The sequence below is a fragment of the Mastigoproctus giganteus genome, chromosome 3, assembly GCF_048544385.1.
Source record: "Mastigoproctus giganteus isolate SK-2022 chromosome 3, ASM4854438v1, whole genome shotgun sequence".
Lineage (NCBI taxonomy): Eukaryota > Metazoa > Arthropoda > Arachnida > Uropygi > Thelyphonidae > Mastigoproctus > Mastigoproctus giganteus.
Window position 1 is genome coordinate 171,543,831 of NC_143577.1, and position 16,645 is coordinate 171,560,475.

Consider the following 16,645-nt stretch of genomic DNA (forward strand, 5'->3'; position numbering starts at 1 on the left):
TTCTCTCAACACATATCTATACCGTATTTCTATACTAAAATTTATTACACATTGTGTAGTATATTTCTATATGGCAGTATACTGCCATATAGAAATATAGTACTTCAAAGTCTCCCCTCTCCTATATGAAGGAGAGGGGAGACTTTGAAGTCTCCCCTCTAGTTTTTTGTGTCCTCCTACTCCTCCTAAATTATAGGTGACTTGAAAATTCAGGCAACATAACTTGGTATTGTTACATTCCACAATGGATTAAATTTATGTTTTTTTTTTATTACAAAAAAGTGTAAAATAGTAAAAATTGTCATTTTTGGAATCAAATTCAGTAGTCATCAGCCGACCGGGCTAGCCGAGTGGGTAAAGTACCTGCCCGGCAACCCAAAGGTCGCGGGTTCGATTCCCGCCTCGGGCTTGGATCAAAGTACTGCAAAAACCTTGGGAGGTGCAATATGGCCACAGAAGCCGATGCGCCAATAACTACCAAATCAAAAAAAAAAAAAAAAAAAAAAAAAAGTAGTCATCATAGTAATTCAACTAAAGCTACTCATTAACTTAATAGAAAGCTGGACTGAAATCCATCATTCTCTGCAGTATCAGAAGTTAAAAACAATGCTAGTCTTTATTATTCAGAAACAGCTTAATAATATACAGGAATGGCTTAATGGAATTATTATGCAAACAATGAATTACTATTGTACTTTATAAGTAGCTTTGTAGTTCTAGTTACGCTCATCATTTTTAATTTAGATAGTTTTGTAAATATATGTAGAAACTTAATATATGTAAAACAGTTGTTTTGATCCAATCTATCTCAAAGATATACAAATTTTTCCAGCAGGGTTAAGGAGGTAATTATCTGTTGTATAAGGCAATGGTAAGGTCACATTTTGAGTGCTGCAATGCAGGTCTGGAACCCTCACTTTAGGAAGGATGTGGATCAGCTGGAAGAGGTGTCGAAAGGGGCAATGAGATTAGTGCAGGGCACAAAAGGTACTCTTACCAAGAAAGGCTTCAGTTCTGCACCTGTGAGATGTGATTAAGGTAAGGCTTTGAATAAGCTAAATGCTGGTGGTACCCTTCCTTTTGCTCAGACAACACACGAGAGAGCCTAAATTTACATTGTGGAAGGATAGATGCAGCAGAGATGTGTGGAAATTTGCCTTCAGCCAGCAGGTTGATTGTTAAAACAAACTTCAATCGGGTGTTGTGGAAGTGGGTAGCTTGAATAATTTTAAGGAAGAACTAGACAGATACTTACACAGAATGGACAAGTGATATGGCTTTTTTTTTTGCTTTTTTTTTTTGCTGATGCTGTGTAATCTTGCTTCATTTGTTAACAGTACACTGTTTAATTATAATATTCATTTTATTAATTCAGAAATAGAAAGAGATTTGGCCTTACCTTTGGCAAACCTCCTGCTCTTATATCATTTATCTGGGATAATTCAAGCACAAGGCCATCCTAAATGAAAATAACATCATAAGATGGAAAATATTTATAAGTTTTCCACTCCTACCTATTTTCAAATAAAATACTACATCAAGCACTTAATGCGAAAGACCATTAAAGACAGTCTTGAAGATCTGTAATGCAACAACTGCAGGTATTTCTAATGAAACCAAGTTGTTAGTCATGCATAAAAGAAAAATTAAAATATTTACATAAACTGTCTAAGCCTAGTGTCCTGAGCATTTTATATAAAAAAAGCTTGGTACAAACAAGACCAATATTAGGTACAATAAATGATAATGTGCTCTTTAAGGTCAGAAGCAAGCTGGACTAAAAAACATTATCTGCAGTATTAGAAATTAAATGACAATCTTGGTTGCTCCAGCATTCATTATCCAGAAATAGTTAACTGTGTAATTGTAATATTCATTTAATTAATTCAATGCAATCCACACAGAATTTTAAAAATTTTTGGAGCAAGTGCATTTGTTAATTATTTGTGTGAGTTGATTTATTTCAGAGGCATAATCTGAACAGAAAATATCTAATCATCAAGGGGCAATGAATGCTGCTTGTGCTCACAACAGCACAAAGTTTGTGGCTCATGAAGTTTGGATGTGATGAAATGTGAAACGTGATCACTTTGATCACAATAAGTGGTCAAAGTGATTCCCATAAATATATCCCAGAGGAGAGGCCAGTACTAGCATTCCTAATAACTTGTAAAGTTGTAATGTCGCATACTGCTCATCATTGCCACAAGCAATGTCGGTGTAAAAATGGGGTAATTTAGGTCCTGGTGTTGCACCTGTAGTGACTTCATATTCGAGTTATAGCAATGTTTTTGTTTTACTACTCTAATGATTTTGACTTCATATAATGTATTCTGCCCCTGAACTCACAAAAATTTTGCACTCCTACTGGCCTCAAATTTATCACGATACATAGTTCTGTGGTGGCATATATAGCATTCAACAGGTAGACCTTTTAAGTTCCAAGTCTCCCCCCTCAACACACACACACACACACACACACACACACACACACACACACACACACACACACACACACACACACACACACACACACACACACACACACACACACATCTGCATTTACAGAAAACAATCAAGTGATGTGCACACTTCAAAATTTATATATTTCAGTGTTCTACTAGGCATGAATCACACATAAGCTGTATGGATTAGTTCCCATCTTTCATCACTCAAGTCATGCTTGAAGTCAAGCATACATGCACACTAGAAGTCAAGCACACACGCCAGCATGTGCCAAAAATCTGATTGGTAAATAAAGACAATCGTGTCAGCTGTTGTTATGGTTTTCTTCATGCTGCTAGAAAGTTAACACCATACAGGCGAGTTCATTTTAGTTACACGAGTGGACATGCATGCATGCATGCCTCACAAAAGGTGCACCAAAAGAGACTATGCTGATTATTTTTATGGTTATACTTCTCCAATTCTAACAGAATCAGTGATGCAGACAGAAAGTGAAAGTAATACTTGAGAAATACTAAAACTGAAAACAATGCAACTCTGAGAGATATTTTACTTTTTAAACTTAAAGGGCATCAGCACATTGTATGAGGGGGGGGGGAACCTGTTTGAAGGTTTAGCAAAATTTTCCTGCATAAATCCTCTATCAGCCATTGATCTATAATGAAAAATGGTATGCAAACAATAAAAAGAACATTCTATGAGCCTGAATATGCAACATCCTAAGTGTTCAGAATTAAAAAAAAAAAAATTACTACTAAACTATAATATCATAGAAACAACACTCATTCTTCATTTAACTTACCCTACAATCACTCTTCCAGTGAATAAAGAAGCCATACTTGTCAACCTTGAACATTGCATTCGGCTCATAAATGATTTGTTCCTTTTCCTAGATATATGAAAGAAAATTTGTAATACTTTTATTTATTTCCCCCCCCCACTGGCCACACATGCAAGCAATAATATACACATTTAATTGCAAGTATAGTGGTATACAAAGAATAAGCAAGCAATAGAATGAGGGAGCAACATAACAACTACTTAAAATTCAATGTAAAATAACTGAAATTATACCAGTCAGTATATGTCACCAGTTTCGGAATATTCATTTGGTGCAGCTGGGATGATTGATAATTAGTACTAGTATTAGCAGTGGAAAATGATGCAAGAAAGCAAGATTACTAAAAAAAATTTTTAAAAATAGGGCCACTCAAACATCATAATTGCATTGCCTACGAATGGTGCCATGAGCTCTTCAGATAAGTCTAAGTACAGCTTGCAGTCAGTTTCTTGTCATGTCCTGGAATGTGACATGAAAGCAGAACCCAGAACCTATGCATGTACAGGAATGTAGTTCAGTGTAGGTGGATGGCTGGTATGGGCACAGCTAGTAAACAAAGTACATCGTAAGTTGAAGGTATCATACATATGGATTGGTATTCCCTGATCCCCCAACTTGAATCCCATCTGAAAAATTTGTGTCACTCTAAAAAGCCATACTGCAGCTTGTCCGGACTTTCCAGTGATAATCAGCTGGGAACAGTACATACACAAGAGCAGAGAATGATTCACAACTCATCAATAACTTGATTTTATCAGTGCATCAAAGGTGCAAAACATTAGCCCCCAGCAACTACCATGTCTAGTAATTGCTGAGGATCATAAACCACACTATCATGTGCATGACGTGCACACTATTCAAAATGGTAACAATAACAAAAATGTGTTCCTGCAAGCTTATGGTACTTTGCTTCTGATGGGTCATGTCCCGACAAAGCAGCAATTCTGTTCACTGTGGAGCTGCTCATCTTTGAATATTTTCAACTGATTGGAACTCAGCTTAAACTACATCATGAGGTACATATGTCATCATATTTACGAAACATCACTTGCACATGCTGTGATTCACTAATTGGTTTTATTAGTATAAATGAGTACACATATTTATAGGAAGTAGTTCAGAAAGGAGACAAATAAAAGACCTATAATGGTAACATTTGCAGTTATGGGAAAAAGTCTTTATTTAGAAATTAAAAATCAGTAATGGTAAGTATCTTTATAAAGTTTTTTTTTTTTTTTATTAACCCAGCAGTAGTGGCTGCATCTCACAGGTGCCCCTCAAAAATAACATTCCCTTGTTAACTGTTACTCAATTAAAATTGCAAAAATTTTTCTGCCTTCCTAAATATAGTCAAACTTTTACTGCAATAGTTCTTGAAATGATTTTATTACAGATTTTGTACATAAACTGGGTGCAAGAACTTGTCAAGTGTCCCCACCACCATTTTTGCAACTATTTGGATTTTGTTTTTTTAACAATAACATGGTACCAGACAGGCTCTGATGCCGTGTTTTAAAGTTTCAGGTTACTTGTTTTGATTCTCTCACTACAGCAATAAACCTCTACTGTCTTACCCTAGTTTTTGAAAGGTTTACTGTTATTTTCACATTTGTTATTTTGGGGTCAGGTGTCACCAGTGGTTTCCCACATCTGAGCATTGTTGTTTTCACATCGTAAAGATGGAACATAAATCCTAGAGTCTCTCAAAATGGCCTCTACTCTGTGGGAAGCAACACACAGTTTAAAATTTTGTGCACTGTGATGGGTGCCAAATTTGAAGCAAGCTGGAAGTAACTAATAGTATTGAATATACATATGCTTTAAAACATTTTTAATAATATTTATATGCATAATAAGCAGAGATAATGCACATGTGTAGTTTGAAATTTCACATATTTAAACAATCTTTTAAATTGAAAAATGGCAGAGACTAAAAGAATGATGTTTCAGCAAAATTAATTTTTTTTGTTTTTTGAAAATAAAAAGGTATAAAACACACTGCTTGTTTCAAAAATTTTAATATATTTTTTAAAAAATTTTTAAAAGTTTCATATAGTGAGTATTGTAATCCATTAAAAAAAAAAGATTAATATTTGCATTGCTCAATGAGAATAAAAAAAATCCCAAAATATTTTCTGAAATTTTTTTTATAAAGTGGGCTGAGCTGCCACTGTTTTTGCTATAAGTGGAAGCACCACCACTGCCATGTTAAGAAATGGCAAAATTTCATTCAAAACTCTAAAAAGTAGACTATGAGACATATAAGCAATAATGGGAATTTCACCATCCATTTTATTAATACTGGAATATCTATTCAATATGGTTCAGGAAAATGGCAGTTAAAGCAAAGCGTCATGCATCCATGGGTTAATACAAAATATATGTCTTCCTCATTGCATTTCCTAGGTAGTGTTAAATAGCTAACAATTTCAGACTAACAAAACAATACAACTCAAAATTTTTAGTGGGATACAACTAGTGTGAAATATTTAATTTTAAAATAAAAAAAAACCTTTAAATTGGTAAAGAAAAGTGATCTGATAATCAGAAAATAAATTGCAACTACCTCTTCCCAACGATCACAGATAGCACCTTTCAGCAATGGCTCTGGAATAGTACGTTGCCAGTTAAATTCATAGGCTTTGGTCATGACAATAGATCAGATAAGGATAGTAGATAAGTAAACAATATAGTTTCTTCTTTTGATTTCTGTCTGAAAGATAAACAACAGGTAATACAGGTGCACACACACACAAATTTAAATATTTCAAACCACTTTTATTTCTCTAAAATACTTTTATAATGATAATCCTCCCAAAATAAGAATAACTCAGAGACAAATTTATGGAACAACAGTCAAAAGATAAATATCTTTACATTTACTATGACATGCACAATGATATTCTAATAATCATTATTTGTTTTCATGCCAAGGGAAGGTTGAGGTTTCAGGGGACGGGAACCTCTGCCTAACCAAATAACTCTGCCACAGTGTAAAAAAAAAAAAAAAAAAAAAAAAAAAACACAAAAAAATCCCATTGAAATGAGATTTTAACTCAGCCTTTTCCACATGGTTTGAAAGAATAACTGCTCAGGCACCAAAGAGCTGCAAATTCTTTTTTTTATCAGAGCTCTGACTGGAGGAATGAATAGCATTAGCATTAGTAGAGGCATATGATGCAAGAAAGAAAGCTTATACCCATCCATTCACTCCAAATGTTTGTCTAGTTCTGCCTAGAATTTATTTAAGCTGTCAACTTCCACAACAACAGAAATTTGTTCCAGCAATCAACCACCCGCTGGCTAAAGGCGAATTCCCGCACATCTATTCTACAACTGTCTTTCCTCGATTTGAATTTATGTCCCCTCAGGCAATTAATCTGGGCAAGAGGAAGACTCCCATCGGCACCGGGCTTGCTCAAACCATTCAAGGCCTTATATACCTCAATCAGATCACCTCGCAGGTGCCTAGTCTCCAGACACTGTAATTTACAAAACTTAAGCTTTTCTTCATAAAAACGACCCTTTGTTTCATTCACTAATCTTGTTGCCCTTCTCTGTACTCATTCCAGCAGCTCTACACCCTTCCTAAAATGAGGCCTCCAGACCTGTATACAGTATACAAGGTGTGGCCTGACCATTGCCTTATATAGGGGGATAATCACCTCCTTATCCCTGCTAGAAAAATTCCTGTATATCATTGACAAGACACCATGAGCTACTCTTACAGACTGTCTATACCACTCAGAAAACTTCATATCTAACTGCACAATTACCCCCAGGTCATTTTCATTCTCTGCCACCCTGAGTGTAGTTCCACACAGTTGATACATTACTCTGGGATTACTGCTACCCATATGCAGTACTTTACATTTGTGAACGTTAAACTTCAGTTGCCACCTCTCAGCCCACCTGTTCAATTTTCCTAGATCCTGTTGCAGTAGCGTACTGCATTAGTGTCATTAACAACCCTGCCAACCTTTGTATCATCTGCAAACTTAGACATTAAGCTTGATATACCTTCATCAATATATATATATCTACTAACTTTATATAACACTTTCAGCGAAGATCCTAGGATTTTCTAGCAGGGAGAACTAAAGTAGTTAAAGGGAGGAACTAAAGCAGTGTTTGAGAATCAATAAGCTTTAATTATCATGTAACAGTAAAACTTATGCTCTTCAATAAACCTGGAGTGGACTGCAACACTGACAGTAATGGAGTGAAAAACAATATTCTGCAGACTATCAAACTAAAGCTAGGTAATATCAAGATCAAAAGTATCCACAAGATCAGGGACAGAGGAATCATTCTTGAAACAGCCACAAAATATGACTTTGAAATAATAAAATCCTGCAGAACAGCAAAGTATACCAGTCTTGCTCCAGGACTGATCTTGATAGTAAAAAGCTCGATAACGTAATTGATGAAATCTATATGAGACTTGGTGAAGGAGCATGTGTCCAATGAAATTAAAATCCAATAACTCACTAAAATCAGGGCACGTACCTAAACTGGATCCTAAAAGTATCTCCCAGAACCAGAAGACAACTACACTGGTGTGCAAAATTTAAGGACCAGTCAGGTTTTCACCTGTAGCTTCTCATAGGAGTGGCCTGGATAATGGAAAAGCATACCAAAGGAACCTCGTGAGGTACAGAAATGATAAAGGAAACAACACTGACACAACAACCGAAACAAAACAGTTCAGAGGAACTTTATTGAAAAATGGCAACATAGCACTGACTGCCATGATACAGATGCATCACTGCCAAAGATGGAACAAAGCGAAGAGGTGGTCCTCAGTAGGAGATATGGTCACCCCTAATGTTGATGCAGGCTTTGCACTGCCTGTCCAAACTTAGAACAATGTTGTTGATAAGTTCTTGTGGCATCGTCCATTCCTCTGTCAGTGCCATCTTCAGCTGCTAAACATTTTCTGGTGGGTGTGCTGCTAGGTATCTCCCTAGAGCATCCCATATGTGTTTGATTGGATTTAGATCGGTGGAAACGGGCAGGCCAAACCATACGAACGATGTCCTCACTTTTCAAAAGCATATCAACAGCTGCAGTGAATGGGGAGTGGCATTATCATCCATAAACACGAACTTGGGGCCAATAGCACCTCGGAACAGATGCACACAGGTAAGGATTACCTCAGTACAGTCACATGCACTGGTTACAGTATCACCTTCCAGTATCTGCAGTTGTGTACGTCCATCCAAGATAACACCTCCCAGAGGAGAATACCTCGACTGCCATATTGAACCCTTTCAGTGATGTTTGCAGGGTGATACCGTGTGCCAACCTCACGCCAGATTAGCTGACGTCCAGAATGGCTGCTGAGACCGAATCTACTCTCATCAGTAAAGAGTATCTTAAGAAAAGATTTTGTGGTTATAACCTTTAGAAATAGTTGTGGTCCTTAAGTTTTGCACACCAGTACAATTAATCAAGAAAAGTTCTCTTTTTAGGCTGGTTCTTCCATAGGACAAGGAATTTTTACCAGTCCTAAAATGTTATAACTGTTTAGGATATGGACATACATCAGCCACATTCTTGAAGCAAAAACCAGTGTGTGTGTGTGTGTGTGAACAGGCCGACCATCTTTACAAATAATGAACTAATAAAGCTTCGCCATATAAATGCACCAATTGTAAAGCCACAACAAACCTAGTGACCACTCTGTGAGGGATGGATCATGCCTTTTTTTAAAAGACAGCAGCTGAAAAAATCCTAACAATAACACCAATTTTGGAAAACAGGACAACCGTACTCATATAGCCCAAATAAACAATAAACACACAAAAATCAACTTCAGTGATATCTCAGCTCCATCCCCTCAGAGAGGAATTAAATCTTGATTTTCTCCTTCTCTCTAAGCGTCCTACTACGTATGCAGCAGTAGGGTCTCTGATTATTCTCTAATGTATAAAAAAATTCAAACTACTCAACAGTGGTGCCTCGCGGTGATCACTGTCCCAAAACCCACATCTAGTCATTGCCAGAATTGATTCCCTATGCTGCCCACGCCTGGCTGAGGCAACTGTGAAGGGCAGTTTCAGTCACACCACATCCCTCACAGTGTATTTACAATTTAGTACTGATATATATCAACACATCACCAGTCTCGAGTAGGCCCTTGATCTCCTTGGAAATGCAGATATTACCATAGCCGCTGACTCCAACACATGGTCAACCCATGATATAATGCTACCACTAATGCCAGGGGAGACCTACCAAAGGAATTCATTACCTCTCGTGGACTTATAATACCTGACTTACCAGGATGGCCAACTACATACAGCTTGAGAAATGGGGAGTCAAATCTGGATATCGCACTAGTAACCCCCCCTCCCCCATTGTCAAAAGACTAAGGCTGTTATTGTTGTTATTTGGTTTTTAGGAGCATTAGCAACGAAGGCCATATTGCTCCGGGATATGCAGTGGTCATTTCCTAACCTTTCCGCATCCTCCGTATTTGGTGGTGACGGGCTCGAACCCCGGTCTAATCAAGAAGTGTGTGCTACACACGCACTGCTGCTCCTTCCCACCTGGCTACGGAGGCGCCAAGACTAAGGCACTGGCACTGCTAGCACCAGTGACCATCAACTAATAGCATACAGAATTGAAAACAGTACCTGTCCTCGGAATTGAAAACAGTACCTGTATGATGTATGCTTATGATACCACCAGATTTTTCCACCAAAACTGCCATATGGAATATTTTTGATAACATTATCCATGAAGTTCTCCATGGCATTCAACAGAATGCTTTAAACCATGACCAGCCTCCAGAAAACTGGTTTCCTGAAATATTTACTCCACAAAGTCACATGCCACAATGAAAATATGTACCCAAAATCCAAAATCAGTTCCTTGGTCGTCAGAGGAATTAAAAAAAAAATCTTTGCTCCTCTCTCGAGCATGCAAGGAAAGAGTTGCAGAGAAAATAAAGAGCACACTCATCAAACAGTACCACAGCACAAGGAAATAAACAATAGTCCAGAAAGAATACAAGAATAAAATTTATCATGCAAAACAAAGTTTGTGGCATGCACTGGTGGAGATGGCAGGCAATAAAAACCCTTGGGGCTTAGTTCACAAGCTCATAAGGAACAAAGTGGGGTCCACAGATATCATAAATTCTATCCATTCCATTTAGAAATAGTTTTAAGTTTGCAACTTTCCAGTCATTGGGAAAAATTCCAGCTAGTAGGCAGCGGTTGAAGAGATCAAGAATCATCTCCGGGAAGAATTCAATGGTCTTTTTTTATTATTTCCGGCTCCAGAAGATCTTTCCCTGGGCATTTTTTGTTTATAATGAGTGCTGCTGCACCGTGTAGCTCTTCCAAGTTAAAGGGGAATCTACGAAATCCAGGTTCTGGATTTCGTAGTAGTCATTATCAAGACAGAGTTGCAATTGCTCCTCAGTGGCTGTGGCTGCAGGCTGCTGGAAGGTGACATCTAGAATGTTGAAGACTGTCTCCTCCTATGAAGTAGTCATGGTACCTTGTGGGGGTTCTGGTAGTGGTGACCACTTCACCCCTGGGAAGCTTATTGGTGGTGACTTTGTACACCATCCCCAGGGGTTGTCATTACCAGTAGTGGCCACTAGTGTTTCCCAGGAGCACTTTTTGCATTCTCTTATATTTGCTGTGTATCTGTTGTGAGCCTCTCTGTATAGGTCTTCTTAGGGCTTCGACCTCATGCACAGGCCAGGAACGCCGAGCACGTTGGAAAGCCTTACGTTTTGAAATTGTTTCTCGCCGTAGATGGGCCAAGTCATGACACCACCGAGGGACTGCGTCAGGCATTGGATTCTTTTTCCTTATTGCTTTCTCAGCCGCATTTGTGATAATCTTTGTAACTTCCTGCTGGAGCTCATCTGGGTGAGAGCAGCAATCCGGTGTAAATGTTGCTGCATCCACCATCAGCAGAGCCTTGAAGAGCTCCCAGTTCGCTTTCTGGATTGCATATCTGTGTATTATCTGTTTGGGTGGGCACTGCCAGGCGAGGTTTTTGTTCAGTTGGTATGTGATGACTCGGTGGTCCGATGTGGTCCACAAATCTTGGACCCTCTAATCTGTAATGTTGCCAGAGAAGTATCTGGTTGAGAGCGAAATGTCAATCATTGCCTTCCACAGGGTGTTACAAAATGTTGGGAGGTTATCTGGATGGTTGAGTATTGCAAAGGGAGAGTTGGAAAGGAACTCTTCCAGCCACTGACCATTTGTTGTTCCTCGTCTATCTGGTGTGAAGCTGTGCCAAGCTGGGAAGAGAGTTGACATTGGACCCCATGACGATCTTCTCATTTGGGAGTATTTGCAGGACAGATTCTAGATATCTGATGGCAGCATCAATCCCCTACCCGGCCTGCAGTACATGGAGATCACACAGAAGTTTCCAATGGGACTGATAATGTGGGCACAAACTGCCCAGGCTGTACAGAGTTGGGTAATCTTGGTTGCCATGAGGTTTGAATTTCGGACTGCAGTGGCAGCCCATGGGGTCATCTTCCGACTGAATGATTTTATATCTTACTGGGTACCCCCTGACTTGGTCAGGCACAACTCGTGCCCTCTGTGCATTGACTTGGAAGATTTTAATCACAGTTGCATTGAATCCTTTAGGGTGTGGAGCCATAATTGGTTCTTGTTTGGTAGTAATTCCTGGTGTTTTGATAAACTGGGCACTTATTGTCCCGGATTGAGTGGGCACTGTCCATCTTCAGGCTTTTGCAGTTCACACAGACAGGCTGCTGAACTCTTTGGGCAAGTGTTACAATTGTACCCTTTCTCTAAGCAGTGGCCACACGCGGAGACAGTCTGGCCATAGGTGTAGGATGCGTGCCCAAATCTGCAACATTTGGTTACAGCCACGTGCTCACAAAAGCGGTGGCCGCCCCAGTTGATGTAAATTCTTGACTGCAAATTAAGAAACTGCCATGCACTTGGTGCCAGTTCAACAACCCAGTTGTAGGAGTTTCCAGTTTTGGACTTAGTTCAGAATTTTGGTGTTATGAATTTCTGATTATTTTGGTTGGGTAGGTAGTTTTGGAGGTTGCGTTGATATATCTCCTAAGTTGTTCTGCAGTGATATCCCTGTCCAGGTCGAAGATTATTATGGAGGATCTCTGGTTTTAGGAGACTCAGTTGCTAGACTGAGCGTGGGGATCATTGGATTTTGTTTGATTCCCTCAGCCTCCTCCTTGAACCCCGTCTCAATAACCACACCTATATTTCATGTCTTACGTATTGTCTTAATTCTGGTTGTTTTAAATTCTTCTCGCAAAATGACCATAACTTAGGTTTTAACCCCTTCACTAGACTGGTGAACACTTCTGTCAAGCGGGCGAAGTACCACTACGTGTGGATGCTTAATTGGTGGTTTCTTCTTTAGGACTTGTCTGCTTCTCGCAGAGGGCTGTTTATTGGTCCTCAGCACGTCTGTATAGGTAGGGGCATGCTGTTGCCCCTATCTTCAAGGAATGCTTCAAGCTTGACGGCATTCTTTTCGGACTCTAGACGAGTATTTAGTAGGATTGTTTCTAACTTGCTCCAAAGGATCACAATGTCTCCACCGAGAGCAGTCGTGATGCTGTTACAGGATTACTTCATTAAATCCTCGAGCTGTGTTCTGAGGGTCAAGAGCTGCTCTAGGGCAGTGCCCTCAGGCAGGGTGGGATGTAAGGTATGTGTTGACTCTGTTTGTTTGGTTGCATCAGTTAAGTCAGGGACTGCTACTTGGGTGCTTGAGTTGTCTTGTGGCTTTTTTGGTTCACAACAATTGTCGTTTTGGAGGCAGGGCTGAGTCTGGTATCTTCAAGCTCGCCATTTTTTTCTGTTATAGGTGGATCGCTCTGCTTATTCGGGCATCCGGTACATCCGTGAAATGAATTTTGAGCAGCCTTATCCATTTCTTCTATGTGTGTATGTGTGGGTTAGTGTGGGTAATTGTTGGTGTCAAGCAGTGAGCATGGGCCTTCATGTTATGGACATGGGGTGTCAGTAGTGCTGTCGGGAGAGTTGTCTGGTTTGACTGATTGAGTCACTTTCCCGATGATAGCACATTGCATTCTACTTTCCACTTTGAGAAACCTTGCCCTGCTCAATCAGCTTCAACTTCCCGAATATCCGCTACCAATTCCTTAAACACCGATCTCCAGGTCTGGGGCAAAGACAACTTAGTTGATTTCAATTCTTCTAGAACTCAGTCTTGTCTTATATCTCGCAAAAAGGATTCTTCTGCTCCTATGCTTATCTTTGGTGATACTCCGATTTGTAGACAAGATGATATATCTCTTTTGAGGATTACCCTGACTTCTAATCTCTCTTGGCACAAGCACATTGCAAATATTGATCCCTCTGCATCTAAAAAACTTGGTTTTCTCTTTCGCTTTCTGTGTTACTTTTCTTCTAAACAGCTGTTCACTCTGTACAAATTGCAAATCTGCCCTACCATGGAATATTGTCCCCACATCTGAGCTGGTGCCCCAAAACCTCTCTCTCTCAAGCTTTGAGAGATTCCATTCAGAAGAGGGCAGTTAGGTTAATTAATGACTCCTCTCTAACAGAGGCTCTCCACTCACTGTTTCATAGACGTACTGTTTCTGCTGCATGCCTTTTCTACAGATACTTCCATGGGCACTGTTCTTCTGAATTGGCTTCTATAATTCCCGCTCTTTCTTTCAAAACGGTCCGAACGTGTGTCGCCACCAGCCATCACCTATTTACTGTGCAACTTCAAACTCACAGAACCAACTTTTCATCTTCCTCGTTTATTCATTCAACTGCCATTTTCTGGAACAACCTTCCTTCATACGTATTTCCTGAAAATTACAGTCTACAGAAGTTCAAGTCTAATGTCAATAAATATCTTCTCTCGTCTTCAAACCAAGCAGCACGGTACTAAGTACTATAGGTTCTAATACCTCTCGTGTTTGGGGTTTTCTTAAAAAAATAATAAATAAAAGTGTAAGTTTTTTAATAGACTTTCATTTTAATGAAAAACAATCTTATGTTACTTTATGCCATTAATTTGAGACGGATTCAAACAAAAGAAGAGCGGGTTTTTTTAGACTTTGAAAAATAAAAAAAAAGGTTATGTTTTTAAGCTACTTCGGGACGGATTCAAACAAAAGAAGTGAGTTTTTTAATAGACTTTCATTTTAGTGTGAAAAGGTTGGATTTTTACACCACTTAGGGAAGGATTCAAGCAAAAGAAGTGTGGGTTTTTAATAGACTCTTTAAAAATGTTAGGTTTTTACGCTACTTCAGGATTGATGCGACTAAAACCCTAACAAAATCAAATTGAAAAATGCGGTTTAAAGGAGAATTATAAAATCTGCAAGATAATCTTTACAAGGAAGTATACACTGGTGTTCAAAGAAAGTGCATCCCTCCTTAAAATTATAATTGCCGAATAATGTAAGTATATGGCAATATTTCTTACAGTTTGCATCCGATAAGATTGATCGATAGGTGATGACGTAATATTGCTTCAGCTGTTACTTTCGATTATATAAGCACGCTCTGCAAGAATTGCAGTCATTCTTTGCTTTTGTCAGGATGAGGAGTTAAGCAGATGCCACGAAGAAAGAGTGCTATTGTTGCTTTACGTGAGGAACGATGTTCTTCCCGTCATATTGCTTATAGAGTGTCTTGTAATTTGTCGACAGTGGGTAGATTTCCTTCCAAATTCAAAAGGGATTCTGGTTCTGCTGATAGGAAAAAATGAACCGGACGCAAACGAGTCTCCACGCCAAAAGAGGACCGTGTTTTGAAGTGCTTATGCCTTAAAAACCATAACGCTTCTTCGTCTGAACTGAAAACAGAATGGGAAGAACACACAGCAGTGGCAACAAGTGCAGTAACAGTCAGAAGAAGTCTCTTCAAAAATGGACTTGAAGCCTAAGAAGAAGCCCCTCCTCACATAAAAAATGAAAAAAGGCCGATTAATTTGGTGTAGGGAACATGTCAAATGGACCCTCGAGCAGTAGAAGTCAGTTATTTTCTGGGATGAGAAGAAATTCAACTGCATGGCTCTGATGGTAGACAAGCGATTCGCAACAGACGTGGTGAAGAATACTATCCAGACTGTATTGTGTCTACAGTGAAATTCCCTACCAGCCAAATGATATAGGGGTGCATTTCGTATCGCGGAGTAGGTCACCTGCAGTTTATAAAAGGTTCCTTAAATGCCAATGGATAACTGGCTATATTGGAAGGCAAATTGCTTCCAACCATTAGAAACCATTTCAACCTGCCAAGTAACTGCATCCTTCAGGACGACTCTGCTCCTTGCCATTGGGCGAAAAGTGTAGGTAGGCACTTCTGTAGTTACTTTAGCTTCATTTCTGCATTAGAGGTTTAACAGAAATGAGTTTACATTTGTTAACAGGTGAAAAAATGGTTGGAAGAACGGTCCATTGCAACTCTTAGCTGGCCAAGAAACAGCCCAGACCTGAATCCTATAGAGAACTGTTGGCATCGTGTGGAATGTGCAGTTGGCAGAAAGAAACCAAAGACCCTTCGTTAACTTCAGGAAGCCATAATTCATGTTTGGAACCACGAACTATAAGTTGATTATCTTCAGAAATTGATCTTGTCAATGGCTCGACGGTGTGCTTCTGTTATCTAGGCCAGAGGCTGTTTAACCAAATATTAGTTTGCACCTGGAGAACTTTTCATTTCAGTTTCCATTTAAAATGATAATCCTGAAGCAAATGTGGGCTTCTGATAACATTTGACGTTGACGTTGTAGAGCGGATATCATCTTTTAAGGGAACAAAGGTGATATAGTTGTACACGTTGGCAATATTAAGTGTAAGAGACCAGCGGAATTACTTAACAAGTACAGGTCACTGTTCAAAAAAAGCCGTGAAGTAGGGTTGAATTTGAAAGTGTCTGCAATTCTGCCCAGACACGATAGGACGGAGTATATGATGAGAGCCTTGTCGATCAATTCGGCCCTGGAAAGATTGTGCAAGGCTCGAGGGGTAGAATTTTTTTCAGCCTGGACTGTACTTGTTAACAGGAGAGATTGCTTCTACAGGGATGGGATACACTTAAATAGAAAGGGTGCAAGAATATTTGCTGATGCTATCGAGGGAGTGTTAGGTGGGTCGGAAAACTGCTAGCTTGGGGGGAGACAAAGACTAATAGATTAACAGTAGCCACTGGCAGAAGTGAAAGAGATTCTTGCACTGCTTCTATTGGAATGAACAGAAGCCTGAAAAACAAGATTCAGGATATTTCAGAGACTGCTGGAAGGCATTGCGGTACAATTAACACATGGGTTGTGTTAGGGTAGCTAAGAATAGAAACAGATGCATGT

The 16,645-nt window shown here is 39.2% G+C and overlaps 1 protein-coding gene across 1 annotated transcript in view; it reads right to left on the reverse strand.

Moving 5' to 3' along the window:
- LOC150088409 (1-phosphatidylinositol 4,5-bisphosphate phosphodiesterase-like) overlaps positions 1-16,645 on the reverse strand; it is a 754,578-nt gene that overhangs the window by 717,361 nt on the left and 20,572 nt on the right. The window contains exons 2-4 of the mRNA XM_090370149.1: positions 5,874-6,020; positions 3,269-3,355; positions 1,400-1,459 (exon numbers count right to left, since the gene is read on the reverse strand). Coding sequence (XP_090226275.1) covers positions 1,400-1,459; positions 3,269-3,355; positions 5,874-5,957 — 231 coding nt within the window. The 5' untranslated portion in view covers positions 5,958-6,020. The remainder of the gene's footprint in view (positions 1-1,399; positions 1,460-3,268; positions 3,356-5,873; positions 6,021-16,645) is intronic.